Source organism: Dromaius novaehollandiae, chromosome 7, assembly GCF_036370855.1.
Source record: "Dromaius novaehollandiae isolate bDroNov1 chromosome 7, bDroNov1.hap1, whole genome shotgun sequence".
Classification (NCBI taxonomy): domain Eukaryota; kingdom Metazoa; phylum Chordata; class Aves; order Casuariiformes; family Dromaiidae; genus Dromaius; species Dromaius novaehollandiae.
The window spans coordinates 40,953,551-40,974,322 of record NC_088104.1 but is presented as its reverse complement, the minus strand read 5'-3'; the positions used below and the strand labels follow the sequence as shown (position 1 = coordinate 40,974,322).

At 45.5% G+C, this 20,772-nt stretch overlaps 1 protein-coding gene across 4 annotated transcripts in view; it reads left to right on the top strand.

Annotated features, from left to right (window-relative positions):
• The window catches only part of ERBB4 (erb-b2 receptor tyrosine kinase 4), a 574,745-nt gene that overhangs the window by 269,371 nt on the left and 284,602 nt on the right, over nt 1–20,772 (top strand). For all 4 annotated transcript variants that reach the window (XM_064515342.1, XM_064515340.1, XM_064515343.1 and 1 more), the window contains exon 3: nt 4,910–5,096. In XM_064515342.1, coding sequence (XP_064371412.1) covers nt 4,910–5,096 — 187 coding nt within the window. The remainder of the gene's footprint in view (nt 1–4,909; nt 5,097–20,772) is intronic.

The window sequence follows — 20,772 nt, the reverse complement described above, 5'->3', positions numbered from 1 at the left end:
GGGCAGGGAGGGGAGTCCTCCCCGGTCAGAGGTGCAGCAAGGTTGGTCGGCTCCTGCCTCGCGGGGAAGCCCATGGCCGCCCCTGGGGGGGAGCGCACGGACTGCGTCTGGGTCCTCCGCCGGACGGCAAATTTTGACTGCCAAGCTAAAGGTGGGAGTTGCAACTATGGCTCCTCTCTGCCTGCTTGCTTTCTGCCTTCCCTTTTGCAGCCAAACTTCTCGTTTCCCTTTTAATTTACGCCGCTCCCGTGCCCTCGGCTGCAGGGGCTCTGCCGCTGGTGGGGAGAAAAAGTTTCTGTTGAAAGCGATGCAATTTGTAGCATAAATTATCAAATTTGTAAAATATTATTGTGCACGGTCTCGTTGCTGCAGCAGATTTGAGTCTAGTTAGCTCGTAGTTTGAAATGTGATTTACCGTCATCTGGGAAAGGTTTACTTTCAGGATTAAAAAAAAAAAAAAAAAAAAAAAGATTGCCTGCGTAGGGGAAAGTAAAGCCAATAGGAAACTGGTTTATGGAGTAATGTGCCTGCCATAAACCCTAGGGGAAAAGATGCTTTACCTACAGGACAGGAGAGTTTATAGCTTCATCCATTAAATCATAGTAAAATTAATAAACATTCCTTTCTGAATGTTTCCAGGAAATATGAGACAGGAGAAGAGAGATCCATCTCATCCAAGCACATCTAACCTGTGCTTATTAGCTGCAACTTGTCTTTTACACCTTAGAAACTGAATATGCATTTTGCCCTACGAAATTTCTCTGTATGCTGACTTTTGTGGTTGAAAAGAAGCAGTGATCCTTAAGGACAATATACTGTGGAGCACAGGAAGTATTATTCTTCTTCCATCTAAAAATGAACGCAGATGAAGAATTTTCCTCTGATAAATATATCAGACTGGATTCTGTGACTGAACATGGTTTTAAAGCAGCTTGCGAGGCTTTAGATTTGTGAAGCATTAATACATTTTCTGTCTTTCCTTCCTTTTTTTTTTTTCTCTGCTAGAAGCATACCCTTTCTTATTTCAGAACCTGATGCCTAACATGACAAATCAAACGAGCAGACACCTTTGGCTCTTGAATCCTCAGAAGTGTCTTCTCATCTGCTTTCGAGCATCCAGGCATCTGTTAGGAGGGTTTGATGAGCAGCGTGCCTTTTCCCTTAACAAAGCAGAGCTTGGGAGTTTCAGCCTTTTCTTCATTCAAATCTATACATTCATTCATGCCCTGGTATCCAAACAGCTCTGGGAAGCCAAAATGTGTGTACCTAAGTAGAAGCATTATGGGAACATGTGTCTGTCTGCTGTCTTGCTCTCTAGGTCCTAAAGCAGTAGGTTACACCTCAAGAACTGGGAAGATGTCACGGAAAGGCAAGATAATGCTGGCCAGGAATTTCCAGTCAAAATGGTGTTGTAATGGCAGGAAAAAAAAGGCAAAATCATAATTGTCAGCAAGGAGGTCTGGAGGTTGCCAGACTTTTTTTTGATTTCTTCTTTGGAAACTTTTAGCTTTAAGTCTGTTGGCGGTTAGTATGTCTCTTCCATTTCAGTTGTAGGTCATGGGAACTGCAATTCAGTTGTTTGCAGCCTTGTCTCCCCCCGCTCCTTTTTTTTTCTTTTTTCTACACAATGGACTGACTCATGGGAAGTGTATTTTAGCTGGGAACTCCAGCCCAAACAGGAGAATCGAACAAAGAGGCAATGCTCAAACTACCACTGCTGTGAGCCCCTGCACCTTCTTGGTGGGACACAGATTAGTGTTGAACCAAAAGCAGTTAAAATATGTCTGAGCTTATTCCTTAGGTGGTTGGTTGGTTTGCTTAGTGGTTTTTATACACATATATATATTTAAATACATATATAGTATGAAGGGCATACAGAGTTCTGATCCTTGCAATGGGCAACAAACGAAGCATCCAGCTCTTCGGCCCCAATTCTTTTTAGTTAGTTATTTAAATAGTTCAGCAGGGCGCTGGAAAGTGTCCTGCTTCGTGTGCAAAGGATGGGAGGTTCAAGTCATGCCTAATCTTGGCAGGAGCTGCAGAGGAGGAAATCAGGCTAGATGGTCCCTTCTGGCATGAGGCTTTGAGTCTGCAGGGAAGCCAGCAGGAGCCTTTGCAATGCCTCCAGCAGTGCTTGGAGTGAGCGCTGAGCAGGCAGGTGTCCACTTCTAGCAAGAATCACATCAAAAGTCGCAATGACTGGCAAACTGACAGCGTCAGCAAGGAGTGGCCAAAACCTGAACTGCCAGCTGCGCTCACAGTGCAGCTTTCAAGTGAGACCAGTCAGAAAATACATGTTGTCCTGTAAGATATGTTACTGCTCTTTTTCATTCAAGTTGGATTAAAAAGAATAAACACCCAGAGTTTAAACAGCAAACAAGTAGATTTGGTCAGAACACTGTGTTCTGGTAAATCTGAAAGATTTCAGATTGTTTTGGTCGTTTTGATTTGCAGGGATTAATATGGTCATTTTTCCAGTGAATAATTGTATTTACAGAGGAGAAAACGTTGTTGCAGGGCTGATGGAAACCATGGAACTGGAAAGGACCTTCTGGCTCTTGTCAAAATACTTGCCAAAATGTCATTTCAGTCAAATAAACCAAACAAAGCACAGCTTCTGGGGTAGGGGGCGGCAATTCATAATAATAATCAACAACAACAAATGCAAATTCCATCTTCTCTATTTTTCTGCTTTGGAATGGCCCAATGTTTGCCGGGGAGCGTCAGCGTAACTTCAGTGCCGTGCTGAACTAGGGCCTCTTCAGGTGGACTTTCTGTGTGACAATAAATAAGGCATATCCTAAAAATAGAAAGTGTGATTATAAGTAACAAAAATTGGCAGGAAGGACTTAGTCAGATGCAGGTTTGGAACTGCTTTTAATTTTTTTGAGGTGATTCCAAGTTAAAAAGTCCCTTTAAATTAATGAGAGCAATCATAGGGCCCCTGGAATATCAGTAGAGAAATCGAAGTTATGAGTATAATTTTAATATTTTCTGAATTCTGATGACAGCTAGAAAAGCCAGCTTAAGGAAATCTTTATGTACAATAAAAAATAAATTCCTGACCAAACTGGCTAAGCTGAAATGTCTGAAAGCAAAGAGCTATCATGAAAGTGCTAGAAAGCTGCTGATTATAATGGAATCAGTGTCCCAGGGTATAATGTAGCTCTGCACTTAATATTGAGCTACTGAACCATACATCTCAACCTAGCTAAACTCGCTGGGTTCTCATCAAAGTCCTGTAATGACACTGGGCTCTGTTTAGATGCCAAGCGAGTCTTGAAATAGCTCCAGAGCTTTTATAGTAGCTTCAGCGGAGTACAGAGCTCTGACTTTTGAAGGACAGCCGCTGCCCAGAGTTGGCTGCATATAAACCCTTCCTTATGTATTTTGCTGTGCTCAGTAATGATCTTAATGAACTTTACACTCAGTTTTATAAAGCTAATTAAAAGGTTCATGCATGCTTAGGAATGAAATCGTGGCAACTGCGCTGAACAGCAAAGCAGGAGCCGGTCCTTTGTGCTGCAAATCCCCGTTGCCTTTATTAGTGGTACACGTACACACACACACGCTTAATTCTGTATCTACTATTCTTAGCGTGCTTATTTTTATTGTGGTATCAACTGGAATCCCCATCATGTTAGCTATAGTCTGGGCGCATTATTCTAAGCAGGATTTTTCTTTCTATGTATTGTTTAAAGTATTGACATTGCCAAAGGTGGGGAAAAAGTGTTTGCATCCATAACTACAGAAGTAGTTAAATCAATTTCTGTCCATTAAATACACACGTGCAAACACACACACACATAAACGTACGCATAACTAGTGGCTGCAGGATGCTGCAGGTGGGGAGTTAGATGAGGCTGGAAAGCTGCATTTGAGAGACCCTTCCACCACGGCGGTCGTCACCCTTGCACAGGCGGCTCAGGGCAGGAGCATCTCTCAGCCGGCCTGAGGTCCGGCTCAGTGCACGCGTTGAGATGAGGCTGCTCAAAGAGGTTTGCAGAGTTATTTGAATATGCGTTGTTTTCCGAAAGGGCATAATTTCAGAAGGTTTTTTTCTTTTTAAAACAAAGAAATCTTAGTTGTGTTATTGTTTTAGATTTTGAAACAAAGTTGCTAGTTTTGCTGCTGTTGTTTTTACAACTCAGACAATTCCAGAGTATAAGCAAAGGGGCTGTGTGAGTAGCTCATCTGAAGCAAACAAAGTTCTCAGCAAACCCAAAGGTTTCCTAATGGCTTTGATGCTGTTTTTGATCAAAGTCTGGGAAATACAGCATGAATGGTTGCAGCACTTCAAAATGAAACTGAAAGCTGAATCTTGCAGATATTCTGTGATTGGCTTCATTTATTTGGAAGTAAAAAAACAGGTGGTAATATACGTGTGCTTTTTATTTATTTATTTGGAAACCTGCCCTCTGTTTCCACCCTCAATTCCTGTTCCATGGGAGCTTTGCCAGCGGTCACTCTCTTGCCCCACGGTCCATCCCTTCAGTCTCAGCCCTGAATATCCCCTACAAAAGTTACTAGCACATAGACGATCTTATCTCAGCTGTGGCATTGCCATGGTGGATTCTGCTTCTGTTGTACGGGGGCCTTGGACCTAATCTCTAGTTTGAATTGTGAAAAATCATCCTTTGATGTATCTTTTATACTTACTGTGAGTTTCTGCTCGAGTTTAATGAAACTGAAAAAAATTGTTACTGCTTAATTTTTCAAACTGGTATCTGCGATAAACTCAAGTTGAAACAGAAATGTGATAGATTTAATAAGTTGAAGAAGATTTTTTTTCAAAGCTTTTTTTTTCCCTCAAGTACCAGACTCTCTTAGTAAAGCAGCCATTGTATAAGAAATCCAGAATGATTAAAAACACTGTTTCTAATGTGTTTATTTCCTGTGTCTCTTTCAGTCTATCAGAGAAGTCACAGGCTATGTTTTGGTGGCTTTGAATCAGTTTGAGTACCTGCCACTGGAGAACCTGCGCATCGTTCGTGGGACCAAACTCTACGAAGACAGATACGCTTTGGCAATATTTCTTAACTACAGGAAGGATGGTAACTTTGGACTCAGGGAACTTGGCTTGAAGAACTTGACTGGTAAGTGAAACTTGTCAATGTAGTGGATTAGTTGCAAAAAAACCCAATCATGTTGAATATTTGCCTGAATGTCATCGTGTTCTGTGAACAACAGAGGTACCAGGAGAAGGCTGGCTGTTATACTTACGTGAAAGACGGGTCAGTACTTAATTTAATTCCTTTTTTTGGTTTGCAAATGTACTTTTTGCAGTATTGATCAAAGGCTGCATGTGGACTTCATGCCCAGAGCGTATTTGAAACAAAAATAATTCTTGAGAGAGTAGACAAATTTCTACAAAGTTTTTAGCTTTGAGAAAGTGAGCGTGTTGGCCTCCCAGTAATCCTTGTTCATTGCATATGCAGTGCTTCAGGTGTTCTGTATTTTCTGGCAAAGAAGTTTAACTTTTGTATCCCCTCAAAAGCTAATCGGGTTATCTTCTGTTCTTGTTGCTGTCTCTGTCACCATTGCCGCTGCACTGGCGGGGGGCAGGCTGTACATTTGATGTATTTAATTTTAGAACTCATTTTTCAAAGAAAAATAGCTTATTATATATACAGAGAAAAATGCTTATTTTCTTAAGGCAAAAAGGTAAGCCAAATCCACATTTTTGTGTTCATTTGTGAATTTGGGGCTGGATCATGATATGGGGTAGATCAGAATTTCATTTCTCCCAGCAGTGAGTCTGCAGTGAGTGGTGTCTGGGAGATTAAAAGTTGGCTAAATATCACTGGGCTGCTATTTAATATGATGCAGGCAGCAGCAAACTTCTCTGGAGTTCACTGAAAGTATTTTATTTTACACCTGGTCCCTTATGACAAGAGGGTATCAACCGCAATCATTTCCATTGTAGGCTTTTGTGACTGTGCAGGGGACTTATTTCTGCTAGTGGCTAAATGCAGAGCACAAATCACGTGATCTGAGCTGGATGTGGAGTTTGAACCTGAAAACACAGAGGTGGGAGCCTTCCGAACTGTATTTGGGTGCCCTTCACTCTTGGCTTTTTTCACATCACCGTGATAAGAACAGCACACAAGTGCCTACAGGTCCCTGTTGTTCAAGGCCCCCTGGGTCATATAGGTATGCTTTCAAAAACAGAGGAAGGAGACTTAAACTATTTTATGAAATAAAATACAGCTTTGGCTGACACTTTCTGGTCAGTTTTTCCTTCCTTCTAGTCAGTTTTCTAGTAATTTTCTTTACTAAGGCCATCATACTGCTATCAGAGTGCTTCCCAAAGTCTCTATAGCCCTTCCATCTACTTCTTTTCTCTCTATCGCTGTCATGATCCAGTTTCTTCCTCCTCTTTTCTCACATTTTTTCCTATCCTTCTGATTTAGGGTGATCATTGTGGCTGTCTCTGCCTTCACATAACTTAGAGCCATAGCATCATGCACTAATAGTATTACCTGTTTTTTTGTACCCCCTTTTCTTGTCTGTCGGTCTCAAAATGCGTTACAAAAGACATTAGACAGGATGAAAGTGAGACAGAGAGGTGATGTGTGGCCAAGGCCGGAGGAGGACTGAAACCCTTGCCTCTTGGGTCTCAGACCATTGCTGCATCAGGTGGTGAGGCTTGTATTTTCAGTGCTTGTTTAGCCATGGCTTTGCTGCTCAGTAAGGTGAAAACAACTTATCTTGTAGGCTCCTGGCTCAGGATTTTGCTCTTGAACCAGCTGATATGCTCCAGTTCAGTTTTACTCCGGAGATTCTCTCTGGAAGCCAGTTCTAGATGACAGGCGCAGCACCAAAACTATCCAGCAAATAGCATGTCTTTGCTTTGAAATGACAGGAGAAAACCTGCCTTAGCTCAGCCTCTGAATCTTTCTTAACATGAGATAATCACAGCCACTCCATCTGATTAAGGTGTTTACAAAGCCTTCTGATGGGATTACTTGGCTCAAAATGTATTGTTGTCTCTTGGAAGAAAAGTGCCCTAATAACATTAGCTTGCCTCCACGGAGTGATTAAAATAGCTTCTGGGTGCTGAATATAAGCCAGTGTGTGCTTCAGAATACCCTTAATATTTTCTAGAGAGCATGTGCCAGGGCTCATGAGTCTCTCTAACAGCTGTTCTTTGACCATTTTGTAAACTGGGTAAGTTGCACCTGGCTATTTTAACCCACGACCTGCTGCTTTTTGCAAATGCTCTCCCTGGAGCATATTAATACTTAATTTATTTTCCTAACACATCCTTAGCCTTAATAGCTGCATAAAAATAACTGGTGGCTGTGGGAGTTAGTGATGTTGCAAGGCCATGATAGATCAGCTGTGCCTGACTCTTCTCTGTGTGTACCAACTGCTCCGTATTAACATCAGAAGTGATCAGTGATTTGTGCTTAATTTAAGATGAAGCAGTCCCTGTCAGCTTCTCTCCCTGAAGCTTCTGGTCTGCTACAGGTTTCAAGAGATTGGCTTTGAATGGTGCATCTCTTTCAGTGGAGCAAAGGATAAACTTATCTCCTGCTGTGCATGTGAAGAACCGCCTTTCCGGGGCTTATGCCTTGTTCACAAAAGTTTGGGGAATTGTGTTCTTATTTGCACGGTGTCTGGATGATGGGATCCTGATGCTATTTCTGCCCAACACTGCATAATGTAGAAATACAAACAGTATCTCCTGTGCTACATAAATGAGGAAGCTGCTCCCACCTGTGGATTATCCTCAGACTTAACCAGAGACAGGGTTACAGCCTCCCATCAAGTACCACTGCATTACTTTCAGTGTGTTGTTAGCAGCTGTGCTTTTATTGTCAGATATGTCTGTCAGGTTTTCATATTTAAATAGAAATTTAAATGCTTGGTTTTCTTCTCCTACACTATAAAAAAAATGACAACTATAAAGGTACTAAGTTTTATGCCACACGGAAGACTCGATTCAGCTGCCAGTTCTCACTGACGGTATCTGTCAGCCTTAGAGGGAGTTCTGCTGGTGTGCCACAGGTCAGGACCGGGCCCTAAAATTCTGTTGACACTTCCAAAAAATCCTGCCTGTCAAAATGCATTTCTCACTTGTAGTTATAAAAACTTAGCCAACGATTCCACAGAAGTGTCAAAAACAAGCAGACATTGAACTAACGACGTGGCTACTGCCATCTCAGCTGGACTCCCCTTTGCTTGTTGCCGGGTAGCCTTAAAAGAAAACGCAGGTTTGACATACTGAACATGTTATACAGTCTGCGATTAGCAATATCCAGCACTGAGGGGGGATATGCCACCTTCTCGCGTTCACTGCGTGTGAGCCAGTGCAAATCATTGCCGGCTTTGCCATGCAGCGAGGCAGTCAACCTTAACTTATCCAATGAAAGGCCGTAATCATCGTTCCCACTCTGAGTACTTCAAACAGAGCGAATACCTGATGGCTGTGTTTCATTGTGGCATTTATCTTCATGAGTGGGGAGAGGTGAAGAAGGATAACTCACAAGTGCCAGGACCACTTATGAACTATCCCATATTTTCCTCTGAGTGAAGATGAATAACGGAGATCTGCAGCAAATGATATATCTTTGAATGGGCAGTGATATCCTCATCTCCCCTATTGGCCCTGAGGACAGAGGTTCCCCTGCGTGTGTCTGTGTAACCCTTGAATTTCTCAATATATTAGAATGAAGTGAACTTGCAGGGATCAGTTCCATAACATGTTAAAGCAGCAAATTTTGCAGTTTCTTATTTGCTTGTTTTGCAAAAATGCAGATAAACGTTAAATCAAGACAATCAAGACAATGGAAGTTCAAATGATAAATGCAGGTTGTAGCCCAAAGGATTTGGTTGCTCATGGTCAAAAAAAGGAAATCTAGCTTGATGAGAAGGAAAGTACGTTAGGTTTAGAAATTGATCCAGTGTCCATTTCCCCTTCTCCTACAGGTTTTTCAATTATAAAAGTTTTTTGAAGTTTGTTTTACAGAACAATTAATTTTCAAAAAAATTAAAATCTGATCATTTCTGTAACATTTTCGTTATCTTTCTCAAACTCTCCCACAAGAAATCAAAAACCTTAGGAGGTGCTTTAGAGGAGCGAGAAAAAGAATGGCATCTTTTATGGAGAAGCTTGTTTTCCAACAGGTTTCTTGTTTTTCATCAAGGCCAGCTTGTTTACTGTAAGCGAAACATTGCAGCTCGGTCAGATTTGAGGGAAGGGCACGAGAGGAGTCAAAATGTGTTTTGTTCACTGCGCACATTTTGGACCTACGGCACTTTTGCAAATCTTACTCAGATATCCATCCAGGGCCTGAGCTCCTTCAGCACTGTGTGATTGCCCATAAAGCGTTTTCGTGCCAGGGCATAAGCCCCCCTTTTTATTGCTGTGGTGCCAAGAGCATCACCCAGTTTTAGGGACACCGTTCCTTGGACTGTACACCTCATGCAAGCCACACGGCGCGTAGAGATGTGCACCCCCGTGTGTGACACCCGGCCTGAGCGCAGGAGCCTGGGACATGCTGATTGTGGCATATTCCTTAATCACGGTGTCTTTGCACTGCTGGGGAGAGCTGGGAAAAAAGCAATATGTAATTTGCCTCCGGCATCCTACACAACAGGTGGGCAAGGCAGCGCATCTCTAACCTCCGAGAGGTGTTGCTAGGATACAATCAGGAGTGAGGAATTTGTTTAAAAAATCCCCGTGGTACCCTGTGCCTTCCGGGCTCTTGCAGGAGCTAACATGTTCGGCCCTGTGGAAGAAGCCACGGCGGCTCAGCGTCTCCCCGGGACCACTCCTTGCCCTCTATCCCAGGAGCTGCAGGTATATGGAAGCGTTTGTATCCCGGCACATCTTTACTGACCAGCCTGGTGGGTAGAAAAACAGAGAAACGCTTGGAGCACAGCTTGTGCTTCCCTTGGGAGAGGAGAGCTCATTTCTGCCCTGGCGCAGACCTCGGGGGCACGGGGCAAAATCTCGCTCCTCCTCGCCCTCCGGAGAAAAGGAACAAGGCTTGTGGCTGCCCCTGCGTTAGCAAATTAAAGCGTGCCTGGGGCTGCTGTCCTCTGCTAGCGCGTGGCTGTCTCCCCTGCGTGCTCTCGGAGCTTTTCCCGGGTCGAATTTGCCCCATTGCAGCTAGTGCCCTCCTCGGACGTCGTAGGTATGATTTGACATCCTGGGGAGTCGGGAGCCCGATCGCCGCCGGCCGGCTGCGCGAGCCGCCTGCGCTGAGCACCAGGGCAGCTACTCGCCAGGCGGAGGCTGCCCCGTGCCGCGGGCATCGGCGGGTCCGGCTGCCGCAGACGTGGCCCGAAGGAGTCCCACATTCGGGACCCTCCGGGCTGAGGAACGACTGCCTCAAGCTAGCAGAAAATTGCTCACAGGTGGCATCAAGGCGAATAGGTATATTGTGTGTACCGTCAGAAATAAACGTGGAGTTTCAGCCCCAAGAGATTTACACTCATGAGTTTATTATGTTCGGTAACAAGAGCTGGGTTTTGTTTTCTAGTTTCAGTGAGGCTAGGATTTTACACGTGGTCTCTAAAGGATTCAAATATGCTTTTGTCATGCTAAATGATATAACTCATGTCCTTGATTTTTGCAACCTGCTGATCACCAATTTATGCTCAGTTTTCTTTATTTCCAGGCAGTTAGCTGTTCTCAGTTCTGTCTCTAGCGCTGGAAATGTGCAGACTCATTTGGAATGGTTATGGCAAGGAATTTAAAGGTGTGGGGGGGGAGAAGCTCATAATGATTTACTGGTAAGTGTTTCCCAATTGGATATTCAAAGGATTTCACAGAGATTTGGGTAGATAACAAGTGAGAGTTGTTTGCTGATGCTGCCCCCCCGCCCCCAAAATATTTTCATATAAACTGCGAAATGCAAATCCTCCATTGTAAATGGTCTAATGCAGTTTATTGAAAATAATTTGCAGAAATTTTGTGACATAAGTCTCTAACACCATGCAGCAGGATAAGTTCACATCCCACAGCCTCCGCTCAACCAAAGCAGGGCTTAAAATCCTGGGGAGGAGAAACTAGGCCAAATCCTCAGCAGGTGTAAATTGGCCTAGTTCTTTTGACTTCGTGATGTACTGGAATTCAAATTGCCCCTTACTTTCTTCAGTGGATAATTTAATTTATAAGTTAACTAGTGCCTCACTCCCACTTCAGCCCTTTTAAGGCTGTTGTATTTAGGGCGCTGTGTCGGGATTAATGCTAACTGATGATGGGTGACTCCAGCTCACGGCGTGTCTACACCGTGCGGCGGAGCGCTCTGCCTCCAGCCAGCTGGCTTTGGAGATCCTCCAGCCGCAGCACTGGGGGCCGGTGCTTGGGCCAACCAGCCCGGCAGTGGGGACACAGCGGATCGCTCCCGCCTAACTGTGGTTAACGTTACCCTGGGCTTTCAGGGATTTCGTTATATGGCTGCTGTGTGAAGGGCAGTGTATTGGGCAGAAGGGCTGGGAGTCTGGGGCAGAGAGAGGAGCTTTTCCTCCTAACCGTGGGGTGACCTACACCAGTGCTGCTTCCTCTCGAGAGTCGTCGCTTCCACAACAGAGCTAACACCACTTGCCTACTTTAATTAGACTACTTTTGAGAGTCCAGTATGGAAATGCTACTGAGGGAGCATCTGGAATAATGTGGAATTCAGCTTTTAACACTGAAAAATGTTAGTTTAAATGTCATTATAGAATACATCCAGGTGTACTGCCATTGTCATTTGGTAATACCATGTAAAATAATAATGTCATTCATTCCCTTTATCTTGTTATCTCTCTGCAGTAGTTCTGTCTATCTGTGCATTTTCTATTATTGAGTGGGAATTTCTCCAGGTTTTGGATGTGTGAAATACCCTTTAGCTCTTGAGAAATATGGGCGGTCGAGATAAATCCAGAAATGCTGAAACCTTCTGGTCACCTGGTTGCTCTGCCCAACTTGAGTGAGTTGCGCGCGTTAGCAGTGCAGTGATTTCGCTGGCCGCAGGCTTCGCAGGGAGTGAAGCATCTGAGCAGAGTAATCCCTCCGTCTCAGTAGCGTGGGGCAGGAGCGGGTGGCATTTCAAAACATCCAAGTCTGGCAGAGAGATGTGTTGAGCTATGGTATAACTTAAGTAAAATGTGGTAAGAGTTACAGTCGGAAAGAAACTGTGCAGTTTGTAATGACAGCCCTGCTGAAACAAGGTGCGCCCCAGCTCCCCACCTCCTTGGGAAGGGCAGGAAGATCTAGACTGTGCTCTGCAGCTGAGGCCAAGTTCTGGTCTTAACCGACTGTCAGAAATGGCCTTCTTTTAAAAGCATGCAGGTAGCAGCAGTAAGAGCCCAGCATGTTAGCTGCTAAAGTTCCCGATTCCAGGGCAGGTTGGTGCTTTGATGCCTGGGAAATCCTTTCACCTCTCCGAAGTCGCCCAGCAGGTTATCGCCCCGGCATGCTGGCTCATTGCAAGGGGCACGCTGGCTGTCACAGGTTCCTGCCGGAAGCCTGCCTGGGCCTCTCCTACTACTGTTCCTTTTAAGTCAAATTAGGTATTTTAGAAATTCAGATCTGTGTTCTTCCAACAGTATCTCTTCTTCAGTTCCGATGAAAGAAAGAAGCATTAATTTCTGGGGCGTTCTTTCTTTTTGCTGCGGTCCTCTGTATTTATTGATTTTCTTAATTCCCTCTGACAGGCTACAGCTGACAAGGAATTTGGTGCTTTTGTAAAATAATTAAAATCTGGTGTGTGCGTTACATGGGGAATTCAGCCTACCAGTGCTCCCTAGCAAAGGGCAGGTTAGCGAGCAAGCTGCGTGAGGAGGCTCAGTTGCTGCGGTACGGTGGGTCCCCTGAGCCTGCAAGGGGGATGTGAGCTGACAGCCACCGGTGGGACAGAGGGACCGGCCTCCAGCAGCGGGGCTGCCGGCGTGTAGGCTCCAAAACGGCAGGGATCTCTGGCAGTCCGTCGGCAAGTTCAGTGTCTTCGCTTAAAGGTTTGTGGCTCAGCAAAGGCGTTTCAGTGGCTTTGCAGCAGATCTCTACAAGGCAGCATGTCCCCAGAGACCTGGATTGAAACCCAAATCCAGATGTAAGCTCGCTTTTCTAGCGATCTGTAGGAATACGGAGTTGAGGTTTAAGACACCATTCTTGGCGTTTGCAAAAGGCCCATTGAGCTCAGAAAGGGCAGGATTGGGCCCTAGGTTTTCAAGGTGGAATTATTTAGTGTTCCTGGGGTAATTAATTAGCATTCCTGTTTATTTTCATGTCATTCATGGGCTGCACGCTGCTGGGGGCAAGTGCTCCCACCTGCCCCCCGCCAGGTTGCCTGTTCCTGCCCTGCACATGGACCTGTTTCTCGTGGTGCTGCAAATCTCGGCCTGGCCAGCGCTGGGACTGGGCTGGTCTAAACCAGGCTGGGGTATTTTCACCTTGGTTGATGGTGTGCTGCAGCCGCAGGAGGTGCAGCACTGCAGGGGCGGTTCGTTAAAAGTTTCTCTGGAGCTATGAATGTGAACGTGTGGTCTTAGCACGCTGGGATGTGAAAGGCAGATGCCGTCACTGCAAGGTTGCGTTGTGTGTTGCTCTGTGAAAGAAGAAGGCCTAACAAATGGAGCCCTTTTGTGACCGGGAGAAGTAAAAGGAGCCGAGCGCTGCCGTGGTCTGCAGAGCCCCTTTCTGGCCTGCCTCGTTCGCCACCCACCCGCTGCCCCCCAACGGGAGCGATAATGGAGGGGTGCCCTCAAGGCAGCAGCCGGGGACGGTTCTCCGTGCTGGCGTTATGCCTGTGCTTTCTCAACGCCTGAACCCAGAGCCGCCGGGCCTGCGTCTCGCAGACCCACCGAGGCAAACGCAGAGATGGGCAGGCAAGGGGAGGAAACCTTGAGTGGGATGTAAAAAAAAGAAGCCGAGCCCTGTAGAAGGGAAATCACCATGCCTAAGCAAAGTGGGGAAGCTCCTGGATACGTGCCCCACAATCTAATGGCAAGAGCAAAGCAGAAGTGATCACCTAAACACTACCGCGTTACGGATGAAGGAGCAGACAGGCAGCAAGGCAGCAGAGGTGACACAAGAGTGCCATAGCTCTCGGGGACTCAAGTCTCCCCTAGTTGGTACCACCTAGCTCCGTAAGAGCAGCTTTCCATATCAAATGAGCTTGGACTGGTCCGAAGTGACAGAGTGAGATGCTCGGAGCGCGAGGCAGGTACCGCGTGTGGACGCAGAGCTGCCGACGTGCTGCGGGAGCATCTTGTGCGTTGCCGGGAATGCGCTTGCAGGCGCGGAGAGGCTGAACAAAGGTAGCACATGAGGAGAACACGCTCGAGGCCTTTTTCTTTGATGTTGGGAAATCGCTCAAGGGGCTGTCTTCTCTGAAACCCTTTTGCCTTCTTTTTTTTCTTTTCTTTTTTTCTTTTTTCCCCTTCGTGAAACTTTTATAGATGCGCATTCATTTTTCTTAGGCTTAGAAGAGGGCATCCATGCAGCCCATCTCCATGCAGGCTCCGCGCTGGCCTTGCGGTTCCCCAGGGAGCCAGCTTCTGTTTCTGCCGGTCGGAAAGAGCCCAGCCACGTGCTTTGAGTCTGAAATCTCGGCTCTTACTGACGTGGGGGCACCGAGGGAAGGGCAGCATCAAAGACGGCTCTCTCTGCTGCGTCGGAGAGATGAGGTTGTGCGTTGCTGCGTGGTTTTTCTTCGTGGGTTGGTGAGGCATGCGTTCAGATTGACGGGAAAGGCTGCAAAAAGTCCAGGAGCTGGTTCCAGCGTGGTGGGTTGAGTAAGGTGCTGCAGAGTTAGGCGGCTTCAAAAATGACCGTGGGTCACTGGTATCCAAGGGCAAGATGCAGAGGCCAAGTTAACCTGGCAAATTCCAGATGTTCCTGCCAAGATTATTGCACAGCGTGAAAAACGCTGTTCTGCTCCAGTCTCCTGTATACAGCCTACAATTAGCATGAGTTGTGGATTCTTTTTGACAAAATGTTTTCTTTTTTTTTTAATTGAAAAACATCTGTTCCTTGACAGGGAGATTTGCTGTGGGAAAGGAGCTAAAACTAAGGGGAAAAGTGCTGAAATTGTCAAGGCACCATCTTTTGAAGTACTAAAATTGAAAATCTATGGATTATGATGTTAAGCAACTTTTTATGCCTTCTTCTATAAATTTGAAACCACACAAATTGAAATAATTTGAGTTAATTGAAACAATAATTGAATCTTTTAGTAAGTTAGACTGCATTTTCTTTTCCTTCAGATTTCAGATTGAAAAAGTGTCAGATTTTGGCTGGCTTGCTTGGTCTAGGAAAGAAGAAGCTTTCAAAACCTTGAAAATATTTAGAGGTTGTAAAAGCTGGGTTTTGTTCCAATTTCATTCTAATATCAGTTGTAGGATACTTCTTTTGTTGTGTTTCCAGTGGAATGTAGATATACAGATTAAGTTTTAAGTGAATCAGCTACCGGTTGTGTAGCAGGTGTATCCACATGGAGTTTGACACAAGCTACAGGCTTCTCGGCAGGGTAAGCTGTGGTTTTTTTGTTTTGTTTTTGTTTCTCTGAGCTTCTTGCTGCTGTGTTTGGATTTATCCCAAAAATACTAGCTTCAAACTACCGTAGGTGTCCCTAGAGCATGGTGTGATCACTTCTGAGGTTACACTGGACGCAGAGCAGTAACTGCTGTGCATCTCCGCTAATTTTTAAGCAATATGGATAGCTCTGGGCTCCTAGGATGTCTCTTTATCCTGTCCCGGAGCAGAGAACTGAGTTCAGGAGCAAGCTGTGTCTTGGAATGGTGCCGTTAGTTTACTGTTGTTACTTCTTGTACATGAGCACACTGTATTTATTTAGTTATTAAGCCAAAGAAATGTCAAAGAACTGCACTTAAAATAGTGGCAAACTTTGTGGTGGGCTTTAGGTCATGGCTGATGTTATTCTCCTGGTTTGAGGTCCCACTCCAGATCCTACTCAAATTGGTCTTTTCTGACTTTGTATGAGAAGTAAAGTGGCTGTGTAGTCGAGGAGATGAGTTTCTCCTCTCTAGTGGAGCTAAAATAACTGGGTTTCATTTCTGTGAAATAGTGGTGACTCCCTGTGCCTTACTGTTAAAGTAGGATCCTTTACAAGCCTGAACCAGTTCAAGATCCTTTTTGTTGAGCACGACGCTGCTGCTAATAACAATAATAGCTGTAATGCCAAAAAGGATGAGACAGAAAGGATAAGCAGGGAGAAGACAAAACTACCCGTGTCTACGTGGTGGACGGGCAAGCTGGGGTATATACAGCTTGCTCACTTTGTCCTAGGTTGTATAAAGGAGACTGTGGAAGAAAACCCACAGGGGCTGATCCCAGGTTTTCCCTTAAGTTGAGCAGTTGTGCGCCCAACCTTGCACACGCTGCGGGAACTGGGGAGCGTGGCTAGGGCTGGCAAGACACGTGAAGGAAGCAATGGCGCATCATGACGCTCGTGCTCTGCTCCAGCCTCGCTGAGGCTGGGCAGGAACTGCGTTTTGCTCTGAGGTGGTAATAAACTCTTGAGCTCTTTTCCTGGGAAGGACACACGCTGCCAGCTCTCTTCACAGCCAGAAGAGCTGTTTGTTTTCTTCTTTCCTTAACGGGAGAGTTGTGCCGCTCTTTGGTCAGATGTCAAAGCGCCGCCACCAAGGGCTAACGGTGAAGCTGGGTGCAGGCAGCTTTGGTGAGCGCTGACCGCTCCGGCTGTGACAGTAAGGTTGCTTCGGCCCCGCAGAGGCTTTCCAGGGAAGAGGCGAGCGTCTTGAAGGCGGAGGGGATTGTCGCTCCGACACACTCTCAGGTACAAGCTGGACTGGGTGGATCAGGACTCGAGCCTCCTTTTTCCCCTTTGCCCGCGCAGAGCCGTGTAGGTGTTCCCAAATGCTGATGTTGTGACTGCATGGATGTGTTTTTCTTCGGCTCCTGCTGGGTTAACTGTTACTTGTGGTAGCGGTGCTGCTGGCAGTCGCACTTAAGTGCCGAGGCAGCCCAGTCCCGGGCGTACGCCGTGGTGGTGTTGCAGCCTAGGGGTGACGATCATTAGATGCGTTAGCAATGACAGGACTTGGGGGGCTCTTCTGCTTTAGGGGGTGCTGGACTTTAAGCGAGCATTGATGTCTTAAAAGCAAGCACCAAGCTAAAATGTGCATAGGGTGAGGGTGTGAGGGCATCCTCCTCCTCCTCGGTGCGTGCGGGAAGAAGAGCCAAGAGGGACAAATTAATGGCTGTGACCGCGTAACGGCTTAATCCCAGGGAGTGCACAGTCAGCCCCCTGTGAACTCGGTAAACCTCGCTGCAGCCCCAGTTTCATTCGGGAGCAAGGCTCCTGGGCGTTGTGAGCTGAACGGTTGTGATTTAATATTCAGAAACGTTCAGCTTCCCAAATAAAGATAATATTTTTGCTGTTTGAGAGATTCGTTAATATCTTAACATAGCCTCAGTTTTAGCCCTCCCCCCCCCCCAAAAAAAAAAAAAAAAGAAAAAGGAAATGTTTTGTACTAGAAGCCAGCCTTGAAGTTTGGAAAAGTAATCCAAGCTCAGCTGAGCAAATTTGACTGAAGCGATGGGATGAATGAGCTCTGGCCCCTGCTGACCTCATTCTGCTCCATTTCCCCCTCAGGCTGGTAGCAGCGACTGGAAGTAAACATTAATCTGTTAATTTAGCCTCTGGTATAGATGGAAAAAACATGTAATTGCAATCACTATTTTGTCAGTAGGCCCAACCGATCTCACTGCTCTGCTTCTGAGGAAGGAGTGGTGATGCTGCCTGTGTCCTCCTTTGCTCGGGGCGCTTTCCAGTGGCCTCTGCCACTCTGGAATCAGGACTGTGTCCCCCTGCGAGCACCGGCTTACCACCATGACGGTGGGCTGTTTGCCCACCTTATAAGGCTATTTTAAAACTTTTCATTCACGTATGCCTCATTGGTATCCAAACCAAGTCCAAGGCTTTTTTCAAGAGTGACTCTTGAAAAAACTTGACAGCTGCCTTGCTGCTTCTGAGCACCTAGCACGGGCCTAGCCTTGAAGGGAGCCGTGCCCTTCCGCAGTGTCCCAGGAGTTACTGGAGGAGGTAGCTGGCTCTCCTGGACTCGGCGTATGACCGGTGCTTACATGCTTTGACACTGCATTGGGGTGGTTTTGCAGACCCATCAATGAGAGGTTTATGATACAAGGTTCTGGCTGCTGGTTTCACATCTGTTTTCTGCAGGGTGTGAGGCAGGGGCTCTAGGTAACCCACTCAGAGATGTAAGGGTTGCTTTCCTCCGTGCTTTCTTTCTTACATGGGTAATTAGTGTCATAATCTAGAGTTTAAGGATAGCCAACAGAGAAAGCTTGTTTTGGGTTTAACTAAAATTGCTTCTTAACATGACTTCTTAAATTGAAGCAAACCCCATATGAATGTACTCTTAAATCCATTTACAAGTGGCTTGTATTGATTTAGCCTACTTCAGTATCTCAGATGAGCTAAATTGATGTCTGTGCACTAAGTTAAATGCATGCACATGGGATTTTGTACCTGCTGAACTGACTTGACTTCAAAACTGATTTCAGTTAAACCAGTGTAAGCCCTGTGTGAAGATTAGGCCTTGCTTACTTGTCTCTACTGCTTTGACCAGGAGTTACAGGAAAAATTAGGGGAAAGTAAATTTTAAAAGTAAAAAGTGAATCAAGGGGAAAAGGTATCTCTTGCCCTGCTGACTGTGATGCCATGGTATTGGCACCTTACCAGCCTTGGCCCTAATTTTGAACGTGATGTGATACTAGCATTGCCCAAATAACTCTGTAGCGGACATCTTTCTGCAAGGCAGCTGTTGGAAAAAGATTGTGTGTTTGATCATTTTGCTCCCAAGTGCACTGTTAGCTACTGTCTGGATAGAGGAAAAGGAACAGAAGACTTAGAAACCCACTTCTCTACAGTCTTGCCTAATGCCTCTGAAAGCCAACAAGAACAGTTAAGAGCCCTTTAGCAAATGTTTTTTTTTCTCCTTTTCATAAAGTATTTATCAGCTTTGCTTGAGCTTCACTTTTGTTTGTCCGATATAGCAGAGTTCCTTGAAGCATTCAGCTGACAGATTCTTTTTATTTCAGCCGCCTAAACGTAATGTTAAGTGCCCAAACTAACAACTTATCTTGTAAAGACTGTAGCCAAAATTCTGCTCTGCCGGCAGGGTGGAAAGGCATTAAAATCAAACCTGTCATCTTCCTGAGCTAGGGCCTGGGACAGCAGTGAGGGTCACGTTTTCCCTTCTGCACCCTGAAGATAGGATGTGTAAGGTGATTGCAGGTGCACCAGTTACCGCAGGTTCATGAGTCTCCTTGGATTCATAAACTATCATTCCGCATTTGAGCCGTGGTGACTGTTGCTGTATATGCTCTTTAGGTCCTTGAATGGCTTACAGAAATGTGTTTTGTCTTATTTTTGCATAAGAATACTAGACATTATTATTACCCTGGCTCAGATGGTGGGCTAGTGTTAAACCATAATAGCACTGTCTTTTGTAACTTTACTCTTGATAAACATTAAATTTAATCTTACCTGTTAAGAGAAGTGTTTTTTCACAGACGTTCCTAAATTAGGGGTTTTGTTCATGTTTCAAGTTAGTAAGTTTGCAGTTCAGTGTAGACTTTTCTTAACCTATAGAGCTGAGCTATTTCTTCTGGAATGCAAGAGTCATCAACTAAGCTTATAGAGGATTCATCTTTCATACTGATGGTAGCACTTACAGGCCCACTCATGGCCCACAAACTCATACGGGAAGAGCAAAGAGAAAATAGCAACACAAAACAGCCCATGCCCTAAATAGCTCAGTGTGATTAAGACAAGAGGCCATCACCGGACCCAGAGAGATGGGAAATGGAAACACAAGGAGACACCGCGTCTTAAGAGGAACATCAGTTTTACATATCCCTAGCTAATAAAGCAGCCAAGTTTCATATCTCTATCAAGCCAAAGACAGGTTTACATGAAGGATTTGGAAGAGGCTAATGAGATAGCTTTTTGGCTGCTCAGTCTTCATATGAGATACAGAACAAAAGAAAGAGCAAAAGATGTTTGAAAAAGCGTCTTCTGTGTGATGAAAGGTGGCATCACGGGCTTATCAAAGGCAGGAGGGAGAAGACATAAATAGCGTATGAGAGAATGGTAGGCTCTGGGAGGTCTTGGGAGTGAAGACATGCAGTAAGGAGGAGGCATCCAAATGGAGGCAGAGGGAGAAGACGTGGTTAGAGGTGGTGAGCTGGAGAAGTAATCACACGACAGAATTTGGAAGGAAACTGAGAAGGGTGAAATTGTTTCGTAAAGGAGATACGGTGTTGTGAAGACGTGAGAAGAGCGTGGGCAGGAGCTCTAGCTGCAGTGATAGACAAAAAAGGCCATGCTAGAGAGACCAGAGGAGTCAGCCACGCCAGGAGGAGGAAGGAAAGGTTAGCGTGAGCAGGCAACACGCGCTCAGCACAGGGGAGGAGGCGTAGAGCTGTTTCGGCCTTACTGAGCTTCTCCAGGTGCCTGGATAGCTGGAAGGAGTTTGTGTGCTGGAACAAATATTTGTGGAGTATCTAGCCCAGCACTTATGAATATATTGTCTATCTTTAGTCTGCAGTCGCAGTCTGCAGGTGTATCTCCGAACGCTAAGTACCTCCTGGGAGGTTTTGTCAGGAGCTGCGGATGCTGAGCGTTTGGGGAGGGCTGCCCAGTCTCCCCTGCTCTCAGAGTCTGCGCTTTCCGCTTTCAACAAAATGTCGTGCTCACTGATGTCGCCAGGAAAGAAATAATAGCTTTTGTAGCACAGACCCATTTCTGATGAGAGACACTTATT